The sequence below is a fragment of the Pleuronectes platessa genome, chromosome 22 (genome assembly GCF_947347685.1).
Source record: "Pleuronectes platessa chromosome 22, fPlePla1.1, whole genome shotgun sequence".
NCBI classification, from domain to species: Eukaryota; Metazoa; Chordata; class Actinopteri; order Pleuronectiformes; family Pleuronectidae; genus Pleuronectes; species Pleuronectes platessa.
The window spans coordinates 9,422,067-9,446,213 of NC_070647.1; the positions used below are offsets into that span (position 1 = coordinate 9,422,067).

At 44.1% G+C, this 24,147-nt stretch overlaps 1 protein-coding gene and 1 long non-coding RNA gene across 2 annotated transcripts; one reads left to right on the top strand and one right to left on the bottom strand.

The window, feature by feature from the left end:
- Positions 1 to 1,629: 1,629 nt before the first annotated feature.
- Positions 1,630 to 3,356, bottom strand: LOC128428437 (uncharacterized). The gene is made up of 2 exons (XR_008333795.1): positions 3,100 to 3,356; positions 1,630 to 2,520 (listed from the first exon to the last, which is right to left on the bottom strand). It is a non-coding gene; the product is annotated as an uncharacterized LOC128428437 (long non-coding RNA).
- An 801-nt stretch (positions 3,357 to 4,157) lies between these two features.
- kdm5a (lysine (K)-specific demethylase 5A) lies at positions 4,158 to 22,638 on the top strand. Its single transcript, XM_053414609.1, has 28 exons — positions 4,158 to 5,582; positions 6,558 to 6,635; positions 7,582 to 7,704; positions 7,878 to 8,048; positions 8,181 to 8,387; positions 8,859 to 8,937; positions 9,042 to 9,133; positions 9,234 to 9,392; positions 9,840 to 9,959; positions 10,238 to 10,396; positions 10,914 to 11,095; positions 11,307 to 11,469; positions 11,567 to 11,686; positions 11,968 to 12,162; positions 12,282 to 12,463; positions 12,614 to 12,738; positions 12,842 to 12,992; positions 13,362 to 13,482; positions 13,634 to 13,810; positions 13,888 to 14,066; positions 14,466 to 14,784; positions 14,969 to 15,529; positions 15,646 to 15,804; positions 16,674 to 16,802; positions 16,903 to 17,050; positions 17,270 to 17,490; positions 17,649 to 18,122; positions 21,634 to 22,638. The coding sequence occupies exons 1-28, from the start codon at positions 5,436 to 5,438 to the stop codon at positions 21,949 to 21,951; spliced, it is 5,259 nt and encodes a 1,752-aa protein (XP_053270584.1). The 5' UTR covers positions 4,158 to 5,435; the 3' UTR covers positions 21,952 to 22,638.
- Positions 22,639 to 24,147: the final 1,509 nt, after the last annotated feature.

The window sequence follows — 24,147 nt, forward strand, 5'->3', positions numbered from 1 at the left end:
GGTTTTCTTGGTGTTTAATTGGTTTCATTGTGAAAACACATACTACTGGGAAATGGCAACATGGACGTGGATATCAATCTTATCAATGTCTAGCAACAGTTTAGCGAGTAAGCACGTCCATTTCCTCAAAGCTGTGTTCCTAAGAACCGCCGCTGCTAGGAAAAAGCAACATGGAGGCTAATATTAACTTTACTGTTGCCGTCCAGAACCCACAAGGCCTGAAAATGTAGCGAGCAAGCAGGTGGGTAATGTAACGCGGGAAATGCATGATTACGAAAAGATGAAGCTGTTGGGGAATAGAAAAAGTATCCTTGTAAACACAACCCCATTTGAAGGCAGCGTACGTCTCCTTGTATAAAAACGGGGAGTACAGGCGATTGACTGAATCCAAAGACGCTCATTTGAAAATTGTGCCGTGCCAGGATGAGGAAGCCATTGATAAAGGAGTAGTTAGAATTTTTGAGAAATACACTTACTTGTTAGATTGATTCTGCTGAGGTCTGTGCAGTAGCACGAAGCCACAGCTAGCAGCTTGTTATCTTAGCGTAGCCCAGTATAAAGATTGGACTTACTTTTCCGCCATTTCCAGGCTTTTAGCGCACAGACTCGAGTGGTCCCAATCTTCCCCGCTAACTTTCAGCCACACAGTGTTGGCCCCATAATGTCGAACTGTTCTTTTGAGTCTCTTGATATGTGCCATTGCATTACATGGGCTATTTATCATCTTTTTTTTTAAGTCGACAATTATTACATACATTCCTCTTACAAGCAGCAGTCATTTGAAAAATACCTGAAATTGATATGGTGCACTTTTCCTCTCGTACATTCCATGAAAAGAAATATTTTAAATATCTGTTATGTGCTGTTGTAGCTTCTGAGTTGCATCTGTTCTTTCATCATATAAGCTATACGACGGTTGGTTTGTTATTCTAATAGTTTATCGATTTTTATTTTTGCTGATCCGCCATCACCTAAGCTTTGTCTTAACATGGGCTCCAGGTGGACGCAGCTGATTGAAAAAGCCAGACTTTAACTGAATGTTTTGAACTGTGATCGTGTTAAGACAAAGTACTAAGGGGGGAACCAGACTTATGTGTTGAATGTTCATCCTTCTACCCGTCATTGCGCCTTTTTCTCTTAGATGAATGTCAAAGAATGAAAATAAAGTTTATTTTTCCTCATCCTTCTGTGCCACCTAACTGCTGCACGTCAACTCAGGTTCAACTATGGTGTAGTTAAACTGGAAATGCTGTTAGAAGAGTGGTTGATGAGGATGACCGGTCCTTCATGATGGTTTATTAGTTCCACTGCATTTGTATATAAATAGTAGTGGATTAGTGTGTGCTACAAGATCAGACGGAAGTTTTGCGTTGTCCTTTCTGCCCGACTGTAGAAATCCCCTTTTTCAAGTTGCTATATTGTTAAAGTTTTGTGACTGATGCTTTTTTTTCTACCTTAGACTATAAGTTTCGTTATCAGAAAATGAGAAGAACTTGGGAGTTTTTTTCTGTAGCAAAGGGGAAGTTAAAGCCCAATGGGGAACCATTTAAAGTGACCGTTGTGCTACCCTCAACCTTTCTTGTTTGTGAATGTGATTATGTACATTTTGTATAAGACAAAAATAACGTATGAAGTCAAAATGAAATATTTTAATGTTTCTTTGTGCAACTTTGACTCATGGGGAGAAAAATCATTGTTTATCTCAAGTGTTTCTTTTCCAGAAGTAAAAAAAATGACAATAAAATGTTATAGCTCAATGTAAAAAGAAAAAGTTATGCGTGTCATTAAAAAAGGAAGAATTTAAGCTCAACACACAGGGGCCCACAATCGATATTTCCCCAAATCCTTCTTCTCCCAGTTCAAATTATTCTTCAGACCAAATCAATTTGTGGAACAAGAAACAAAAGAATAGTTTATTAATATTGCTACTTCTTCGGATTATGACCTTATCTGGTAATCAGAATACATGGCAGTGTTTCATTAAGATTGCCTTAATCAGATTACTGTTGGGATATTAGTTTCCTAACATGATTTTGAATACAAACCTGTAATTTAATATTTTACATTTACATACTTACCCCTGGACAATTTCATCCATAAAATGAATTGAAACAAGACTTGGAGAGAAGTAACACAAATCCACGTGATGCCATTAAAATAAGCTTTATTAAAAATGAGGAAAAAAGCATTGGATATTTTAGGTTTGCATGTGTTTCATATGAAAATGTCTGTCCAAGCTCACAACACTTTTCATCATAATTGTGGGTCCATGCTCCTCTGCATTCACTTCATCCTGATCCAGATCCATTCCTCCGTCGCAAGTCACCAGCGCCGGCAAGGCAGTAGATTGCGCAGTCATCTCCATAACGGGAGCAACGTGACAACCCGACCAACAGCACAAACTACTACCTCAGCCAGCGCCTGGCCTCTTTTATTCAGCAGCTGCTCGCCTTCTGTCGTCCTCTTGAACGATCTCCTCACTCCAGTGTCTCAGCCTCGATCTCCATTCAGCCTGTGTCGCTGTGCGTAAAAGCGCACGGGGGGAGAGAGAGAGAGAAATGACGTGCGCGTAAAACGTGGCCGCAATAAATCGAGACAAAAACCCCACCCTGACTGTGAACACAAAAAAAAAAAACACAGCTCTTGCACCTTTCCCCAGTTTCCTAAGCCCCCTGCTCTCCTCGGTTGACCTCAGGGGAAGTGACATGTGGCTGGTATGAGATGCTGGAGCCCTGCGTGCGTGGATTGGTTTCTGAGGAGCACAGGCGACGTTCATCCATATTTTTCCACCCCCCCCAAAAAAATTGTTTTGCCTTGTGGCATCAGTGTTCAGCTAAACACAAGCGGCATTAAAACGGAGACTAAATTTGAACAATGAGAGGGAAAAGGAAAGCAAATTCTGTCCCCTGCGTATCTAAATCATCCAATTACGCATGGAGGATATCACCGCAGAGACATTATCTAACATGTGCACTCATATATAATCACGTGTGGGATGAAGACATATCAGAAGGCTGAGATGGATTGATAAAAGCATTTAGTTTAAAAAACATCTGAGATTAATGAGGGGGGGGGGAGCCACAGTAGCTTGAAACTCACATGCTCTGATTGCGTAAAATGAAAAAATCCCACATCGGCTCCTCACTCACGATTTTTCCTCCTCCATTGTCTCTGCTCTCTCGCTGCAGGGAGATGAAAAATAAAAGTTGTCACGATGTCAAATCCTCCAGATTTAAACCACAGACATGTGCCCGAGAGCCCCCACAGCGAGGGGAGACGGGGTTTCTTCTCCTCCCTCTCCGGCTCCGGTCTGACGGTCTGATGTGTGTGTCCGTGTGTGTCTGTGTGCGTCTTTGGGGGGGGGGGGGGTGTAGGCACGACCAGAGACAGGAAAAGAATGCAGACGTCCCACTCCGACTGTTTTTCACCCAAAACACCAGCAGAGGGTTGGTTGAGTTGATACCACGTCAGTGAGCGCCCTCTGCTGGTTGCACTCAGGAAAAAAGGAAAAACTCGAGATTCTACTGTATTAGCCATTGTCATAAAACAAATTTTAATTGTCGATAACAAAAGTATTATTATATATATTATGATAATTATAATGAGAATGTGTATTGATGTACAGGACTATTTCTACATATTGCATATTATTGCTGATATTATTATGTTATTCGGGGGGGGGGGGGGTCAATTCATATTTTCTCGTCTTTTATATTTTTATTTCAATCTTTAGTAAAAAATCTCAAAAAGGAATCAAAAGGCAAACCCCGGAAGTACCAGAGCTTTCATCACCGCACTCTCGACGGAATTTTTATATAAGGCGGAAGTGGAGGATGTGTAGTAATGTTCGTAAACCTGTCTTTTAGCAGCAGGAATCATTATCGTTATTTTAGGGGAAAGTGGATATTAATGAATCAAACATTTTAGACGTGGAAGCGAAACCTCGCGTTTACATGAACGCAGATTTGTTCCAGCGATCATTTTTAAAACAGCGGTGCCTTCAAGTGCTGTTGGAAATAGTAATGTTCTCCGACTAAACGGTACAAGAATGTCAAATTCATATCACCGGTACATAGTTCGTATGGTGCCTGGATTGTGATCAAGTACTAGCCCATGTTAGTAACAGTAATTTCATATCTACACCCTTTTTTTTACACCGTCTATGATCCACACATTAGTTTTTTTGTTGTGCATGTGTGTTAAACTTCTACTCGAATACTCTACTCATCAATTCGATTTATTGATACCTATGCAATCTGCACTGTCGCGTTCACAATATAAAATAGCATTTAAACGTAAAAGTTGTTGCAAAAACAGTCATTGACAAAACAACATCAACAGCGTACTGGAAAGTAGTAGGATAAAGTCTGATTGTCCGTGAACGCAGCACAGCAGCTCTCCCAACCTTGCTAGTTGTTAGCACGTCGGCTAACGCGGCTACAGACGACGTTAAATTCAACAGAGCGCGACACTCGGCGAAATAAAGCAAATGGATTTACGCTCAGTTCCCAGGTGACTCCAGAGAACCCCCCGGGGACCCCGCGGACCGTCTGCGCCATCCACCTTCTCAGCTCGCGTTAGCTGCGCAACGGGCTAAGCTGACTGTAGCCAGTCAAATTAGCTGTATGCTAGTTTTCCATTGCCTCGAATGCCTCAATGAATGGGGGTGGATGCAGTGAGTGAAGACATCAGTCAACAATGTACGCCTGCTGCTGCTAGCTTCCTCCCTTCCTTCCTCCCAGCTATCAGGTGCCCAGAGAACAGTGGGCTTTATTCGGGCGAACCTGACAAGTAGCGTCGTTGCGACAGCCAGCGCACACGGACAGCTCACAACACTTCGCCCTGTGGAGTACAAGTTTGTTGGAAACCCATCATCGCGAAGAAATCGTGCATTGCCCAGGTACACAGACCTAGCCATAGCCGCGTTAGCTTGCGTAACATAGTGTCACCAGCCAGTGACTGGAAGAGCCCGTGTGTGTTTGTGTTTACAAAGTTAGTTTCGCATTGTTTTTGGACGTCCCCCGATCGAGTCTCTGCCACAGACTTGATTTATGTGGAGCTGTCATCCGTGAGGCGAGATGATCGCGTCTCGGACTGACCCTGCCCTCCGTCCCAGGTAGGGGAGTGGTGGCGGTGGAGACTCCCCGGCCCGGCCTGTTGTGGCCCTCCGTTTACGGATCATGGGAAAGGACTAAGAGGAATTGGCTGTTTTACTAATGCATCCGCTGTCAAAGCACCAGACAATGACTTGCAATCGCCCCTTGATTGATCAGTGATTGGCTGTTTATGGGATTTTAAAGGATCACGATGGACACGGAGGAAGTTCCCCAAGAAGAAAATCATTGGAAGTGATGACCATGGGCTGTTGAGCTCCACTCGGTGCATTTTTCTCTCATATTATCCTGAAAGACTGTTTCACTGGAAACTGCTCCAACATGTCTGCCTTTGCGGAGTTCGTCCCTCCGCCCGAATGCCCGGTTTTCGAGCCCAGTTGGGAGGATTTCTCGGACCCTTTAGGATTCATCAACAAGATCCGACCCATTGCAGAGAAAACGGGCATCTGCAAGATCCGACCCCCAGAGGTAAACCCCTGGCATTTCACACATTGAAACCATAATCATCATGATTCAAATCTATGAGGATATGATCCAACGCTGCTTTGCTTTGGGCCTGCGTGGATTTTGCGACATGACTACTTGCCATTACTCCTAATAGAGGTCAAATGAGGCTTCATTTATCTGCCATCATGTGCATTTTGGATTTGAATGCCACTGGATTTCATTTGTTGCTCAGGAAAAAAGTTTGAAAAGGACAAAGTACAATCACCAGTTCTAAAAAAGGCCCATTTGTTGTTGTTTTCCTGAGGGCTAGCCAAGTTGCACTACAACCATTGTACCACGTTAGCTGCGAAGATGCGACATTGAGCCACGCGCAGGCCTGTAGCCCCTGTCAGACCGTAATCCATATTTATGTAATTTAAATGATGTGTTGTACACAAATAAATATCAGACCACGTTATCACTTTCTAGGACCTTTAATACGTTTGGATGGTGTTGTAGACTCATGCAAATTACCAATAAAATACGTTTTAACTTTCTAGGATTTTAGGATGATGTGTTGTATACACATACAAATAACCACCAGACCACGTTTTAACTTTCAAGGATCTTAGGATGACGTGTTGTATACACATGTAAATAACCAATCCGACCATGTTTTAACTTTCTAGGACCTAAAATATGTTTAGAGGATGTGTTGCATACACACACAAATACCCATCATAGCACAGTTTTACTTTCTAGGACTTTTAATTAGTTTGAATGTGTCTATGTGACATAAATTTAACTATAACAACATCGACTGTCAGTATTTATACACAGTAGTACTGCACGATAAAAGGCTTAATCTCTACCTTCACTAAATATCATCTGCTCATGTTCTTTTGTTTTCCTCTGACATTGATTTCACTCAAGTTGCAGCGTTGCATCTGTCACCCACTCATTATGGATCTGATTTTTAGGAAGAGTGTAGTTATGCTTCTGTTTCCTGTCTATCAGGACTGGCAGCCTCCATTTGCCTGTGACGTACGCAACTTTCGCTTCACTCCCAGAGTGCAACGGCTGAACGAGCTCGAGGTGAGTTTACCAAGAAAATGCGCCTTTGACAAGAAGACGCATCATGCCATAATAACTGTAATAATAATAAGGGAACAGTGAATCTCAAGCGTTGCTTTGTTAAGATGATAAAATAAACATTCATGTATTTTGGAAATTATTTCAAATTATCAGTTTAGAAATGAGAAACAGTCTTTTCACATTGTTCACTGCTTCAAGTTTTCGTAGAAAATCATAAATTCTCTCTCTAGACCCTGTTCTGACCTGTTATTAAAATGTGTCACGAGTGTGTCTTGTGATCAGAGCTCACTCCTGCTCTTTATGAAAATAATCACATATGTCATCTGTGCTTATAAAGACCAAATTACGGTGTTCTTACCCAGTCTTAGTAAACAGATGTGTTTTTAACTGTGTGAGAGAGAGAGAGAATTCAGGAGGGAGGGAAAATAAATCAAAATGAATCCATGAATCGAGTCGTTCATGGATTCCGTAGAGCTACTATGACAAAATATTATGCAATCATCAGTTTTGATATTGTTGCAATGCAAACAGACAAATTATGATAAGGACACTAAGAAGCATAAAAATACATTTCATTCATGGCGAGACTGTAGCGGGTCAGAAGACGTCAGCTGAGTATGCGGTCCTTCATTTGGCCCCCGGCATTTGCATTCACAATGTGGTTTAAGTGATTGGATCCCAAGATGCATTGAGGAAGCATTTGAGTGCAGGCCCGAACTTAGACTTTTTCAGTTTGTAATTTCAGTTTTTTAACGTGTGTAAAGCGAGGGCAGCAGTAAAGTGCCAGAGTCACTTTATAAGAGTCTCACTTAACTTCAGTGTGTTCGTTTATCAAAGAGCAGCCATTCTGGTAGACTAATGCCTGAGGTGTCCGGTCTAGTGTGCATAACAGCAGAACATAAGGCTCCTGCATTCAGAGTCTGTTCTCTCTCTCCTACACGTCCAGGCACTCACTCGGGTCAAGCTCAACTTTCTGGATCAAATCGCAAAGTTCTGGGAGCTGCAGGGATCCAAGATTCGATTCCCTCATGTGGAGAGAAAGACGTTGGACCTCTATCAGCTTAGCAAGGTAAAACTAGACAGATACGAAAATAACACTACTCCGATGACATTTGTAAATTGTTTTACGATGTGGATAAATACTGTCAAAACATGGGCGGATCTTATGTTTGACTGCTGCTTCATGTATTGATTCAGTTGCCTTACCCTTTTTTTATGCATATATGTGTGTGTGTGTTTCAGATTGTGTCGACTGAGGGTGGCTTTGAGACGGTGTGTAAAGAGAAGACGTGGTCCAAGGTGGCGAGCCGAATGGGTTTTCCATCTGGGAAAGGCGCCGGCTCATTGCTGCGCTCCCACTATGAGAGGATTCTTTACCCCTACGAGCTCTTTCAGTCTGGAGCCACGCTTACCGTGAGTGGGGCTTACTGCTGTTCACTCACCTCATGTCTGCCTGATATAAACAATTATGTCACCTGCATGAAAATTGCAAATAAACAAGAAAATAAGAAGGTTTTCTGTCACACTCATGTTTCCCCCAATCAGGGTATCCAGAGGTTGTATGATGAGGGCGATGATGGGGAGGATGTAGATGAGGGAGTTGGTGAAGAGGCGGTGGAGGAAGAGGAGCAAGATGAGGAGGAGGAGGAGGAGGAGGAGGAGGAGGAGGAGGATAAAGACGGGGAGGGTGACGCTACGCAAACCAAAGATCAGCTTCTGCCTGAGAGAAGGTCCAGGCGCCTTAAGTCGGAGGTAAATATAAAACAACATGACCTATTAATAACTGTCAGACAGGTTGGGAAACTGGGTCACATGATATAAAGTTTAATTCCTGCTCCAAATAGCATATCATAATTTTGTTGTCAGAGCCGTCATTTCCCCCCAGAAATGTAGTTGTTTTAAAACTGGCTAATCTCCTTTTAGCATCTCTGTCACAGCCACGTCAAGATTCCTAGACGTGGCAGATGTGCTCCCTCTTAGACTGCATCCACAACACTATGTTTTAATTTTTAAATGCATGTGAGTATGTGAGTGGTCACTTGATAGGCATTGTCAGGCGTGTTACTATAGATGGGGATTAAAAGTGATATAGAGCCAAAACACTCACTTGGACCGAGATTGGTCTATTTTTAAAATGCTGGCTTCAAACTTAATGTATTAGTATGGATTTAGCCTTTTGACTCCGTTTCACACTTTGCCACTTTTGTTGCTGTGTTTCTCTAGAGAGAAAACAAGGAGCCAAAAGGCCTGAAAATCTTCGGCACAAGTCCCAAGATGGTGGGCTTGGAGATCGTGTCAGCTGGTATGGAGCGTTGTTGATTGACGTGTATGTCAAAACACGTGGGAGGCACCAACAAAATAAATAAATAACAATTTATTTTTCTTCTATCTGCAACTTCCAATTAGACGAAGGATTCAACAAGAAGCAGCGTCACTTAAAAGCCCAGGCCTTTGCCATCAAAATGAGACCTCGCAAGGAGACGCTGGAGGTCAACTTTGTGAGTATCAGTCCTACTGTGTGTTGACAATAACCGGATTTCTGACGTTGATTGTATCCTCAGTAACTCTGTATATGAAACCCCCCCCCACCCCGTGCAGATCGACCTCTACCTCTGCCTTGTGTGCGGCCGTGGCGACGAGGAGGACCGGCTCCTGCTGTGTGACGGCTGTGACGACAGCTACCACACCTTCTGTCTGATCCCGCCTCTGCAGGATGTGCCCAAGGGGGACTGGCGCTGCCCTAAGTGTGTTGCCGAGGTAACGCTCTCTCTCCCAATTTGGATTCTCAAAGTTCATGTAGATTCATTCATACTTTTCAATCTGTTTATCATTTGTTCTTTACATATTGATTTGATGATCTAAACGAAAATAGGAAATGGAAATAAAATGGGCCACTCCTTTGATCATCAATTTGTCGAACTTGCATGACCTGGAAGCCACTGTCTCATTCCGGTTTCTCTTTGATTTTCTCTTCCATTTCGGATTCTGTATTGATTATGGAAAGAACGATTCTTTCCAATCCTCAAATGTGAAAACAAATTTCACATTCTGGTGTTGTCATTGTCTCGTATGATTAGAATTGTTTTGTTATCGCTCTATCATTTGAATCGTATCTATGATATATATAAATATTTTTTGTGGTTATTGCCCAGTTGCTGTATATACTCCTGATGTACTCAATCTGTTGTCCACTTCCTCCCACAGGAGTGCAGTAAGCCAAGGGAAGCGTTTGGCTTCGAGCAGGCTGTAAGAGAGTACACTCTGCAGAGCTTCGGAGAGATGGCTGACCACTTCAAGTCGGACTATTTCAACATGCCCGTACACGTACGTGACATCCGTCTTTAAGCTAGAATACGACAACCTTACTTTATTCGTTTGAAAGCACATCTACTCTGCTATGGATACGACTTGAATCCACCCTTCTTCAGAGATTTAGAACCGCTAAAACTGAGAAGTTTGGAAACGCTTCTGACCCCATTTTACTTTGAGAACTGAAAAATATTAGTACAGATGTGCCCTTAGATGGGAAATGTGTTGCTCTCAGGCTTTTGAAGTGAAAAGGTAAAGCAGAGATTCTCATTAGTTCCACTTTGTGCCTCCAGATGGTTCCCACGGAGCTGGTGGAGAAGGAGTTCTGGCGTCTGGTCAGCAGCCTCGAGGAAGATGTCATCGTGGAGTACGGCGCTGACATCAGCTCCAAAGAGGTGGGCAGCGGATTTCCTGTCAGGGACGGCAAGAGGAGGCTGTTGGGCGACGAAGAGGTGAGAGCATTGCTTTGTTGTTTATATTCCATCTTATAAGATGCATACATGTCAAACGTGTGGGGACTGAAACTGCTCGGGGCAGTAATTCTAGTTATTTTGTTTTTCCCCCCTGTACGTCATGTTCAATATCATGAACACCTGAGGCGCTCTCTCACCTCGCTGTCTTGCCAATTTAGCAAATTCACCCAGGTTTCACGTTTCCATCACTGCTGATAAGAGCAGATAACAAATAGCAAAAGCTGATTGTATCTTTTACCATTGCAGACCAAATCCCATTTTCTTAAATATATTATCAAAGCGTTATAACAAAACAACTCTGTAAATTGAGATTCAAATGTGTGCTACACCATTTATTTAGTGTTGTACGACACCAACAGGGTTATTTTATTAGACTTCCATCTAATAGATGATCTAAAAACCCTTTTCTCTTTTATAAAAAATTACACTATTATGACGTAAAAGCATGACTATTTCCCTAAAGTGAAATAGAGCTAAATATTGCCTGTCTTTTCAGGAGTATGCCAACTCGGGCTGGAACCTGAACAACATGCCGGTGCTGGAGCAGTCAGTGCTCACCCACATCAATGTGGACATCTCAGGCATGAAGGTACCCTGGCTTTACGTGGGCATGTGTTTCTCCTCGTTCTGTTGGCACATCGAGGACCACTGGAGTTACTCCATCAACTTCTTGCACTGGTGAGACTCCCCCCCCCACTCCCACTCTGATACTTTTATACAGACGCAAACATAAAATTCAATGATTGAAGCAAAAAGATATAAAAAACATAACGCTGACAGCTGAAAAAGTCAAACGAATTTAGCTCACGTGAATTCATTGAATTATTTCCCCCTGAAACCTGAAATAAATATCTTTTAATGCAAATGTATTCCTTTCTGTTCTGTCCAGGGGTGAGCCCAAGACGTGGTACGGCGTGCCAGCCTCTGCAGCAGAGCAGCTGGAGGCTGTGATGAAGAAGTTGGCTCCAGAGCTGTTTGACTCGCAGCCAGACCTCCTCCATCAGTTGGTCACCATCATGAATCCCAACGTCCTCATGGAGCACGGCGTCCCTGTAAGTGTCCCTGGGCCTGCACTTAATATTTGATCTGATTATTGGTTGTATGTTCCATGTTGTTTATCAATCACACGTTTGTACTGCCCCTCCTCAGGTGTACAGGACCAATCAGTGTGCAGGGGAGTTTGTGGTGACCTTCCCCAGAGCCTACCACAGCGGCTTCAACCAGGGCTACAACTTCGCTGAGGCTGTAAACTTCTGCACTGCTGACTGGGTGAGGGGAGACACACTTCACCCTCGTCCTCTTCTCACTCTTCTTCTTGCTCTTCCTCTTCTTCTTCTTTAAATTCTTCGCCCACTCTTATAGTTCTAACTCCTTTTCTTCCTCGTCCTCTTCTTCTTCATCTGCCTCTTCTTTTCTTCCTCCTTTTCTTCTTCTTCCTCGTCTTCCTTTTCATTTCCCGAACCACTCCTTCGACTGCTTTTTCTACAGCTGTTATACCAAAACAATTCACTGAACATGGATGTTAATCTTTCACTCATGCTCTTCCTCAGTTGCCTATGGGTCGTCAGTGTGTGGCCCACTACAGGCGACTCCACCGCTACTGCGTCTTCTCACACGAGGAGCTGCTGTGCAAGATGGCTGCAGATCCAGAGAGCCTTGACGTGGAACTGGCTGCTTCTGTCTTCAAGGAAATGGGAGATATGATGGTGGAGGAGACAAAGCTCCGACACGCCATACGAGACATGGTAAGAGGGATTTCGGTTTTGATAATCAATGGTAGTCTGGTTTAAACTTGGGTCTCAACTGTGGGTTGTAATTTTATGACCAAGTTTCATGTTTTGTTCTCTTTCCTCCCTACCTGCAGGGGGTGCTCTCCTCAGAACAAGAGGTTTTTGAACTGGTGCCCGATGATGAGCGCCAGTGCTACAAGTGTAAAACAACCTGTTTTCTGTCCGCGCTGACTTGCAGCTGCAGCCCGGACCGCCTGGTTTGTCTTCACCACGCAAAAGATCTGTGCGACTGTCCGCTCGGCAACAAGTGTCTCCGGTGAGGGGACTCTTTTTTTTTTTAAGGCACAATTCCAATTTAGTTAGGTCTAATAAAAGAATAACTTGAAGTCAAATATTTGTAATTCAAATCATACTAGCAGTAGCCACACAAACCGTATTGACTAGTGTTTGCCACGATATATTTCAGGTATCGCTACGATCTGGAGGAGTTTCCGTCCATGCTTTATGGGGTGAAGACACGGGCTCAGTCCTATGAAACGTGGGCAAAGCGGGTCACAGAGGCCCTGGCTGCAGACCAGAAGAACAAGAAAGGTTTTATATACTTAAAGTGGTGCAACAAAACACATTTCCCCAAAAATTTATTTTTGTTCTGTTGTGTCATTGTTGCATTTCATGAATCTTTTGTGTCTGACAGATCTTATTGAGCTCAAAGTTTTGCTGGAGGACGCAGAGGACAGAAAGTATCCAGAGAACAGTCTGTATCGACGCCTCAGGGAGATGGTCAAAGAGGCGGAGACGTGCTCCTCTGTAGCTCAGCTGCTGCTCAGCCGAAAGCAGAGGCACAGGTGAGCGAACCAGCACGTACCCTCACCTAAAGGGGAACTATAATGCTTTTTCTGTCTTTCCGAGTCCTTTAGTGGATTGTATATGTTTTTCCTGAATGTATACGGTGTGCCGGGTTCGATAGTCCTTTTCCGGAGGGTGATGAAACGGCTCCTAGCAGCCTTTTCTAACACAAATCCGCCACATCTTGATGGAGCTGAATCAAGCTATGAGAGTCTCCTGCCTCTGTAGCAATAAATATATTTAGGAAACTAGATTATTTCTGAACATTGGAGCCTGTAAACCATTTCAAGTACTTCCCCCCCCAAATTAAGATTGTTAGGTTCAGAGGAGAAACTAAATCAGGACTCTTTTTCCATGTGTGTGTGCAGCGGTCGTCTGCGTTCCGAGAACACTCGCAACCGCACCAAACTGACGGTGGATGAGCTCAAGGCTTTTGTGGATCAGCTCTTCCGGCTGCCCTGCATCATCAGCCAGGCCCGACAAGTCAAAGTTAGTCCCATCAACACCCACAATCCAATAGTCATATTCAGTTGTTCTTCCCTTTCATTTTTCTTCCTATAAACCCCCTTCTTTCTCTTTCAAAACGATGACTATCTTCTTTTGTGCCCAATCTCTGTTTCTTTACCTCCAACTTCACCAGGAGTTACTGGAAAATGTGGAGGACTTCCATGAGCGAGCCCAGGCGGCGCTGTCGGACGAGATGCCTGACTCCTCAAAGCTGCAGGTGCTGTTGGATCTGGGCAGCGGGCTGGACGTTGAGCTGCCTGAGCTTCCGAGGCTCAAACAGGAGCTCCAGCAGGCCCGCTGGCTTGATGAGGTAGATCGAATAAGATTGACGTCTGTCTGTGTGGTTTAAACAAATTGAGGTCTCATGCAACATACTGTCCTTCCCAGGTTCGCGTCACCCTGGCCGACCCCCACCGGGTCACCCTGGAGCTGATGAAGAGACTGATAGACTCCGGGGTGGGTCTGGCTCCGCATCACGCTGTGGAGAAGGCCATGGCCGAGCTGCAAGAGATCCTGACTGTCTCAGAGAGATGGGAGGATAAGGCTCGTGGATGCCTGCAGGCAAGGTAAGGCTGCACTAATTCAAATGAGGATACACATTTTTAAAGACTTTCCCACAGTGGTGTCAACTGTTCATAGAATCACAACTGTTCATAAGCTACAGATTTTAAGCCAGTTTTGTCACTTTTGAAAGTCCCAATCAAAAGCAGCCAAATCAGTTACACAAACTCAGTGCAATTTATATTAACTGCACCGGGCTTGTGAAAGATGAAGCAGTTTTCTCTCTGGCTCTGGTTACGTTCGGAAGTAAAAATGCAGCCCAACCCACTCTCTGTCCTATACAATTGAACTGCTTCATGAACCTACAATGACTACAAGTCATGGCGTGTGAACTTGGCGTTACAAAATAGCGCAATGACTCATACTTGATCACCCCACGTCTCTTTGTCCTCATATAACCCCAGGCCTCGACACAGCTTGGTGACCTTGGAGAGCATTGTGCTGGAAGCTCGTAACATCCCAGCATATCTGCCAAATATTTTGGCCCTCCGAGAGGCCCTACAGAAGGCAAAGGAGTGGACCTCCAAGGTGGAGGCCATCCAGAGCGGCAGCAGCTACGCTTACCTGGAGCAGCTGGAGAGTTTGCTGGCCAGGGGTCGCTCCATCCCTGTCCGGTTAGATCCGCTCACCCAGGTGGAGTCTCAGGTAGCGGCAGCCAGATCCTGGAGAGAGAGAACCGGTCGCACCTTCCTCAAGAAGAACTCCACGTACACGCTGCACCAGGTGGGTAATCATAAGTCAAGGAGGGAGGTTATTGGTAGTTGTTGGTTTGATGCTTGGCTATGAGGTGGGAATTACATTGGGCTATTATGGTGGATATGAATACATAACGACAAAGTTGGGAGAAAATGAAATGTACACATGGGGTGGAAAAACAGCGGAATGAAAAGTTGGTCTCTTCTCATAGGTTCTCAGTCCTCGCGTGGACATCGGGGTGTACGGTAATAGCAAAAGCAAGCGGAAGCGTGTGAAGGAGCTCATGGAGAAGGAGAGAGGCGGCTTTGACCCCGACGCACTCAGCGACCTCGAGGAAAGCCTGGAGGAGGTACGAGAACCTTCCACTGTCGTCGCAGCCTTCAAATCCAAAGAGCAGAAAGAAGTGGAGGCCATCCACTCACTCCGAGCTGCCAACCTTGCCAAGATGGCCATGGCCGACCGCATCGAGGAGGTAAAGTTCTGCCTGTGTCGGAAGACGGCCAGCGGCTTCATGTTGCAGTGCGAGCTTTGTAAGGACTGGTTCCACGGAGCGTGCGTGCCTCTGCCTAAGACGGGAACCCAGAAGAAAGTGGGCGTGGGCTGGCAGAGTAACAGCAAAGACTCTAAATTCCTGTGTCCGCTGTGTCAGCGGTCCAGGAGGCCGAGACTAGAGACAATTCTGTCGCTGCTGGTGTCGCTACAGAAGCTGCCGGTGCGTCTGCCAGAAGGAGAGGCTCTCCAGTGTTTGACCGAGAGGGCAATGAGCTGGCAGGTATGAAGCAAGTTATACTACTGATCAGAGCTTCTCAGGTTACACCACCTTTTATTGTGAGCGCTTTTGATCTCTGCTAAGTACTCACCTCTTCACTGGTCCAAATGTCCCACCAGGACCAAGCGCGTCAATCTCTCGCCACTGAGGAGCTGTCCTCGGCCCTGGCGAAACTGTCTGTGCTGAGTCAGCGGATGGTGGAGCAAGCGGCAAGAGAGAAAACAGAGAAAATCATCAACGCTGAGCTTCAGAAAGCTGCTGCCAACCCTGACTTACAGGTAAACAACTTTGAAAGATTGAATGATTTAAATGATCGTGGTTTATGTTCTCATACATCAGTCAGATTCAAGGTGGTGTAGTGTAGTTTTCATGGCCTCTACTGGGCTTTTAATGCAAGTTTGGAATACACCAGAAGAGGGCACTAATAACACATTATCACAGACTAGTGTGAAGAAATGAAGGGACTTACAGGTATCTGCTCATTGTAAACATACACAATAAAATCTGGTCATAAATTATGGGGCAGTAGTTAGCAAACCTAGCATCCAGTCAATGAAACCAGATGGAGGTGAATCAAAGCTACTTTGACTCATAAATACAATAAATTATTTATTTAAAACAGGCCGTTAACATGGAGCGTCTTCCGACTCAAAAAGGGTCTCAGAAGACTTTTGATCCAGATTGTTGATGTCCTTGTTACTGGAAAGTTAATGAAGTTTTCTCAAAGAAAAAAGACATTCATCAGTTTACAGACAAACTCTAAGAAACTGTAGGAGTCCAAAGACACAGAGCAGAGGGATCAGTGAGGTCAAAATAAAAGGAATCGTTGAGAAACGGCTTAAAGGAATTATTTTAACTGGTTATCCCTGAGCTGGCTGTTTTCCAGCTGAAGCTCAGTAGAAGATGAAGAAGGGTGATGCAGCAGGACAATGACCCGGAGTATCGATCGATTCGCTTCTAATTGTGGGATAATTGTTATTTTGACAATTTATTGCACTAAATAAATCCAATTGCAGAGGAGAAATCTGAGAGCAGATATTTTCCATTCACACAGAAGCAGCATGAGTACAAGGAGAAGAGCTGGAGCACAGGAAATCTAATGCTAAACATTACATGTGCTGAGTCAGTTTTCCCCCCCCCTCACCAGGGCCACATCCAGACTTTCCAGCAGTCGGGTTTCAGCAGAGCCACGTCACCTCGCCAGTCTCTGGACTACGATGACGAGGAGACGGACTCAGACGAGGACATACGGGAGACCTACGGTTACGATATGAAGGTGAGTGAGGCAGAATTGAGGGGACATTGTTCAAACCCACTATTAGCGATCAGGATGTTTTTTTTTAATTCTTTTATCTCTGTTCTTGTCTTTATTTTAGGACCCAGGTGAGGTCAAGCCCTACCTGTTCTGTGACGAGGAGATTCCAGTCAAGTCCGAGGAGGTGGTCAGTCACATGTGGCCGGCTGCCACGCCCTCCTTCTGTGCCGAGCATGCCTACTCCTCCGCCTCCAAGTCCTGTGTGCAAAGTGAGGCTCCATTTACATTTTCCACCCCCGTCACTAAATGTGCTTTGGTGACCCTGCATATGTATCCCTCTCTCTCTTTTTTCTCTTGACCATTCAAGCTTTGATGATTCAAATTCAGTTTTTCTTTATTCATACTCGCATTTTGAATTACACTCAAATTAGAGATTCCAGTTTTTCTTTGGGCCTTTGTCACCTCACACTCGGAATGTATAATTTCAGATATTAGCACACCCAGAAAGCAGCCCCGGAAGACCCCTCTCATCCCTCGCAGCCTGGAGCCGCCGGTGCTGGAGCTGTCCCCGCAGGCGAAGGCCCAGCTGGAGGAGCTGATGATGCTGGGAGACCTGCTGGAGGTGTCCCTGGATGAGACCCAGCACATCTGGAGGATCCTGCAGGCCACGCACCCCCCCTCCGAGGAGAGATTCCTGCAGGTCATGGAGGTAGGGAGGTCATTTGTTATGCAACCTCAGGATTGTGTTTGAGTCAGTTGTTGTAATTGGTTCTGGTGACGACTTTTGCAAACGCAGGTCAAATTTAGGAAAGTAGTCCCTGCAAGAAATACTGAATTATAGCTTCATCGCTTCCTTGTGTTCTGCAGCCGGACGATTCTCTGATGGACAAGCCCCTGAAGCTCAAGCTCAAAGATGCCGAGAAGAAGAGGAAACGGAAGTTGGAAAGAGCCGAGCACCACCACATGCTGATGGCCGCCGCAGCCGTGGGCGGGGGCCAGGTGATGGGAGAAATGCGGCCGGCCAAGTCCAAGGAGCTGAAAAGGGTCGGCCTGGAGCTCGGCCTGGGCGGCAAACCCAAGAAAAAGAAACTAAAGCTCAACATGGACAAAAACCGAGAGATGAAGCAACTCGCCAAACGGTTAGTCAAGGAGGAGAAGGAGAGGAAGAGGAAGGAGAAGGCGGCCGCCAAGGCAGAGGCCGTCAGAGAGGGACTGGAGAAGAGGAAGGAGAAGAAGATCCTCGACATTCCCTCCAAGTACGACTGGTCTGGAGCTGAGGACTCCAATGATGAGAACGCTGTGTGTGCAGCTAAGAACTGCCAGAGACCCTGTAAAGATAAGGTGAGAACTCGGGTCATTGGCCTCCACTGGTTTATTCAAGAATAATATTGTGAAATATTTCTCTTGCCAAGATACGTCTGAGTTTCCGCTCCTTAGATCAAGACCTGTTTTGGGAGGGTGATTCAGGGAAAGAGGCACAAGGAGGTGAATCATAGATGATTGATAGGCACAGCTTTGGTTTAGCAATTAACAGTGGTTAAGTGACCATGTGACTGTGCACCTTTTTAAAACTCAAAGTTCTGTCTCTTTTAAATATTATTATAATCAATTAAATAAGCCATTTCCATATTAAAGCAATGCTTTAGTAGAAATATTGACACAATTCATGTCATTTTTTTATTTAATTCCTCTAAAATGTTATATTCACTTGTGTCTCATTGATTCAAGACCTGCTGCAACTTTATATTTCTGAAGATGTCAGTTATTTTCTTGATGAATCCAAAACCACATTTTAAAACCCAAAGCACATTCGCTTAATAATATATATAAATCTAATATTGAAAAAGGAAAAAGCAGAAACCAGAGGTTGTCTAATAGTTGACTTAACATTTTACGTCAGTTGACTTAAACAGCTCTAATATCATTTTCAAAAAAGACATCTCAATTTATATGTTCTGCGGAAATTGAATATATTGGAGTAATAATAAAAAAAATTCCAATACAATTTTTCCAGTTCCGACACCTGGACTTTGCTTATTGACTGATTCAATTATTACCAATCCGATATCAGTGCTTTAAAAAAAAAAAAAGAATAACTTATATAATGTATTTTATTAAGCTTTATGCTACTGACCCTGAATGAGGACTGCTTCCTTGTTGTATGACCTTGAACAGGTTAAACCCTTGGAAAATCAAATATATACAGTGAATGAATGACACAGAAAATATTTGTTGCATATGGTCCATGTTGATGTGTACTTGTGGGACTTTCAGGTATGATATATATTATAATGTCCAATTACTGTCCCATATTGGAGGCTCCTTCAAATGCAGTCGTTTCGCATTCCCGAAAAACAAAGGCTACAACTGGTGAATCTTTCTCGTCCCAACCAAGCGTTTTGCTTTATTTTAGTCCATCTGCCATTTTTTGCCATTCAGTTCTCAGCAAACGCTCTTAATCTGCAAAGTTCAGTCTCTGAGTGCCCTGCTGATGATGGACCCCAGTGTCGGCTGAGCACATCATCAGTGGGAACTCTCTTGACCTGCTTGGTAACATCACTGCCACACTTCGAGAGGCGGTAAATACCGGTTGGCTCTTTGATAGGAACAAGCTTACAGGTAGTTGAGACTGTAAACGCCTGGTGAATGATGTTTTTTTGTTTGCTGAGGACAGAGTTAATAACAAACACATCTCAAAATGAAACGCAGAACGCTGATAACAGCACTGGAACACCTTAAAGAGAGTTACAGATAACGTATTAACAGGACACACTGATGGGACTCTCTTTTGAGACGGAGCTCCAGACTCAGCAGCGAGTTAACCAGTGGCCAGTCTCTTTTCCCCCCCCTCCTCTGTCCCCACCGGGCGGCCAATCGCAGCGGAGGAACTGGTAGGCCTGCAGCTCTGTGGGCGGAGCAAAGATGATGTATTGATGAAGGTGCTGGAATATGCAGGCAGCACACGAAGCTGGGATCATTAACAGTTGTGTGGTGTTAATAAGAATGATGCTTCCTTCTCACTGCCACTGAGTTTGTCCAGGATGTGATAACCTGTGTCTTTTACGTCTTCTCCAAAGATTTGCATCAGTATCTATTAGGCTTTTGATAGAGTGGGGACTGGTCATGGGTGAATGGAACCACTTGGCTGAGTGAAACCCCCTGGGATAGGGCCCCTGACCCCTGTTACAGAACTATGTCACATCATGGCATGTAAAATAGAAAGAAATGGCAGAATGTTAAACACTAAAGATTTGAATATCCAGGGTTCCTATTGTCATTTGATCAATACAAACAAGAGTCACTCTGCTAGTCCAATTAAACATTAAGAAAGAGATTGAACACAAAAGAAAAAGGTCAAGCACAAGAGTAAAGTCTGGCTTACTAATATAATAAAGTTATATGACGGATGAAAATAAATATACACTTATTATTATATTTTGTGCAAAGAGCAGCAGCAGTGGAGCCGTAAAGCAGCAGCAGAATCTTAAGGTGAACATTATTACAACAGCTCTTAAAGTTCATAGTGCGTTGTTGAGTGTGCGTTTGTGAAGGTGTCCGCTCCTGAGCCTGCTTGTCTGTGGGTAGACACAAGAAGCATGACACAACACGTTTAACCACATGGAGTTTATCTGTGTTGAGCGCAGATAAAATTAGCGTGTGTGTTCAGTTGGTAATTTTTCTGGCTCAGTATTCGACTAAATGACATCAATCAAACAATGACTGACTCACAGCTTTGCCGCCCACTGTTAAAAATTACACATTAGTGATGTTTTGTTTCCTTTAAATTTGTGTTTGACTTGGCAAACCACTGCCACATGTTTTAATGCAGCAGCCGTGTGGCCGGCTTCGGGCGTCTCTGTGCCATCGTGTGACTTTGCTATCCGAGAGGCCTTGAAGGAATTACTGCTTGTTTTGAATTGCTCCAGACGTCCACTTGCTACTCAAGGGGAGATTGTTTGAAATGCTGTGGTCAAAGGTCCCAGTCAGTGTGATCTCAAAGTACACACTGTGGCCATAACTCAAGATTCAAGAATAATGTGTTTGTATTGAACTTAAAACCTAATTAATTATTGTCCTCAGTCTCCACATCGGCCTGTCACTATCTCTAAAATAAATCAAGCTGGGGGAAATTGGACATGACACACACACCCACAATAACACAACCACACAAGTCAGATGAGGATGAAAACGTATCCACTTGTCTGTGGTGCCTGCTCCGCTGCCTCAGTCAGGTGGAAAGCTGACAGGTGAGCCCACATGGTACAAAGTCGACAAACGGCCTCACCTTTGACCGTTACTTTGCAGTACTCCATGTAGAATACAAAATACTTCCACACGCGGCTTCTCATATACTTTGTGTCGACTGGTTGTTTTTTCCATAAATGTGAGAAAATTATAAAAGGGAACGATCTGTGTCTCCTGATCCTCCGCAGATTTCTTTTTTGAAATCAGATAATTTTAACTACTTATAATTTTTTTTATAAAACTCAAACCGATAGATTATCAACATAGTTGCAGATGAATTTAGTAGTCGATGACTGATTAATTGTTGCAGCTTTAATCAAGAGGTCATGCAATAGGTCAAGCTGATAGTCGTCGCCCTCTGCTGGATCATGAGGCAAACTAGTTCAGACAAACTGATGCGCTTCTAGACGGTTTATTTTGAAATTTAACAGGTCATACAAATCAATATTCGGATTTCAAATAAATAGTGACCACCCTACTACTTGTATATGATGAGTCAGATAAGGATGTTAATTGCGTCTTGACCCGTTGGTGAAGGGATACAAACCAGCAGCACTGTCATTCCTCACTCACGTGTCTGCATTTGTCTCCGTGTGTGTATCCCCAGGTGGACTGGGTGCAGTGCGACGGCGGCTGCGACGAGTGGTTCCACCAGGTGTGCGTGGGCGTGACGTGCGAAATGGCCGAGAACGAGGACTACATCTGCGTGGACTGCCCGCGCAAGGCCACCGGGGCGACCCTGGGCATGACCGTGGAGGAGGTGGCGGAGGAGAGCGTGGTGGTGCTGGCGACATCGATCCAGAGTCTGCCCTCGTCCGTCGTGGCCTCGTGGACTCACGTGGCCACGGCCTCTCATCTAATCCCAACAACGTCCCACCAGCAGCTCCACCAGCAGCAGCAGCCAGAGCCTCAGCAAGGCAGTTAGCCTAGGACTGACTTTGAAGACTGTACCTCACACACACACAAGGAGTTTAACACAAAACTGGAATCAGGCGAGCATTACAACCCATCAACCTATAAGACTGTACAGCTGCTGATTTGGAGAATAACCCCGTGTGAAGAAGAGGAGGGCCACACTCAGGCTGTCTCTGTGACTGCATCGATTACAGGGCACAAGATAAAAAGACAACATGCATCTGGAGAATCCCGCTCTGACTGTGAGACCGCAGCAACAACATTTCCTCCCTGATCTATTCGGATGTGCTGCAGAGGTTGTTAATGGACAGACGACACTAAGTCCTCCTGCAGCCGTTTCACCTCTAGAAACGCCCACCAGCTATTTCCCCCAGTTCCCCCCCAGAATAACAAGTCACTTAACGTCCAGTCCAACAAACCCCAGCTGTTGTATTCAGTGCAAACTGGCAAATAAACAAACATGTTCCCGTCGGTCGTGTTGTACTGGACACCCTGAACCCCTCCTCTCTGTCCTCTGCCTGGCCCTTCAGATGGTTACTTCTCAATATGTAGGATGTCAGACTAGGAAAAAAGCAAATGGTTGTAATGTAGTGGAATTATTTATAATGTACATAGCTTTTAAGCATTTAAACAAATGGATTGTGGCTTTTTTGTTTTCTCACCTTTAATAAACTATTCCTAGTCAAATAAGTGAAAACTGTGTTGTTGTTGTATTTATTTTTGCCTTAATTCACTTTTTTGCTTTTACTAGTAGTAAAACACACGTGCATATATATTAGTTCCCAAAATGTGCCTGATTTTGTAAAAATGTGTAAAAATGTAATGTTTTCTTCCCTGACCCGCCCTGCATCTTTCCACCGAGTTTTGCGGAAATCTGTTCCCTTGTTTTTGTTAATTATTGTTCACAAACAAACAAATGGTCAGAGGTGAAATCATAACCTCATCGGTGAAGATTTAAAAAAAGGCACGTTAGTATGTTGTCTGTCAGAAGACATGGAGAGAGATGTCCGAAACAAAACTTACATTTTTTGAGCTGTAATATCAGCCACCCATCAAATTCAAACGTTCTAATAAATAATAGGCTATATATAGAATTCTATACACTTATCCTTCTTATTTATTGATTGACCAATAGTGTCGACCCATATCAGCCTTCGACAGACAGACAGTCGGTATCACTGTTTGTTTGCCGAGGTGAATTTTTACAATTAAACATGCAGAAAAAAAGGCGAATGTTTATTTTCGTAAAACTGTTAAACATCCGACCTCAGTTACATTTTCTTTGTCATATGGTTTTATGAAAATATCTCAGGAACTAATTCCAAAAATATGGCATAAATATGTATCGTATTGGAAGTTTTTACTTGGTCAGGCTTTTATATAAAAAATATATGTAGCTTCTATTTCTTGTCAATAATCTGAATAGGACTCAGGAGTCGTGCTCAGGGACTCAGCTGTGACTCATGGTCGTGTTATTGAAGAGGTTGATTGATTGATTTTCAAGTTTTAAGTTTAAGCTTCACATTCCCCGTGTTACTCATTGGCTCCATTAGAGGAAGGATGTGGTTTCATGTTCTGGAGCTCTGCTATGAATACACGCAAGTTAAATGAAATGTGTTTTCTTTTGACATTTGCATCCAAACTGTTTTTAGTTGTCAATAGATTTGTCTTGTTTATAAACTCAACATCCATTTATCGTGTGATTTATTTTTCCATGTTGATTCTGATCAGAGGAATCAGTTTGTCAAATTTAGGATCATGGATATTTGCTGAAAATAGAGCGGAGGGGAGGTGTGTGTCGAGGGGGGCTGGGATGTGTGTGTTAGTTTGTGTGTGCGTGTGTGTGTACTCACTCATCAATCAACTCCTAACTCAGCTGACTCAAATCCGGTGCAAACTGACCTCAACTGCTTCAGCCTCCATTTGAGTGGCTCTGTCCCTGAAGATAGAGCTGGGAGGGGGGATGGGGTGGGGGGGGGGGGAGAGAGGATGTGGCGTCACATGGAACCACAAAACGAGCTGAGATAATAGATAATCGATTGCATAACTTCCCTTTCAACCCCCCGACATTTAATGCAAATACATCCCTGCCCCCTGCTGCTTGGGGTGTCGACTGAGGGGAAATGGCGACTGTAGCAACACATGATGGAGATGAGTTTCTAAAGCACGTCTGCAGTTTATCCTTCCACAGGGATGGAAGATTTGT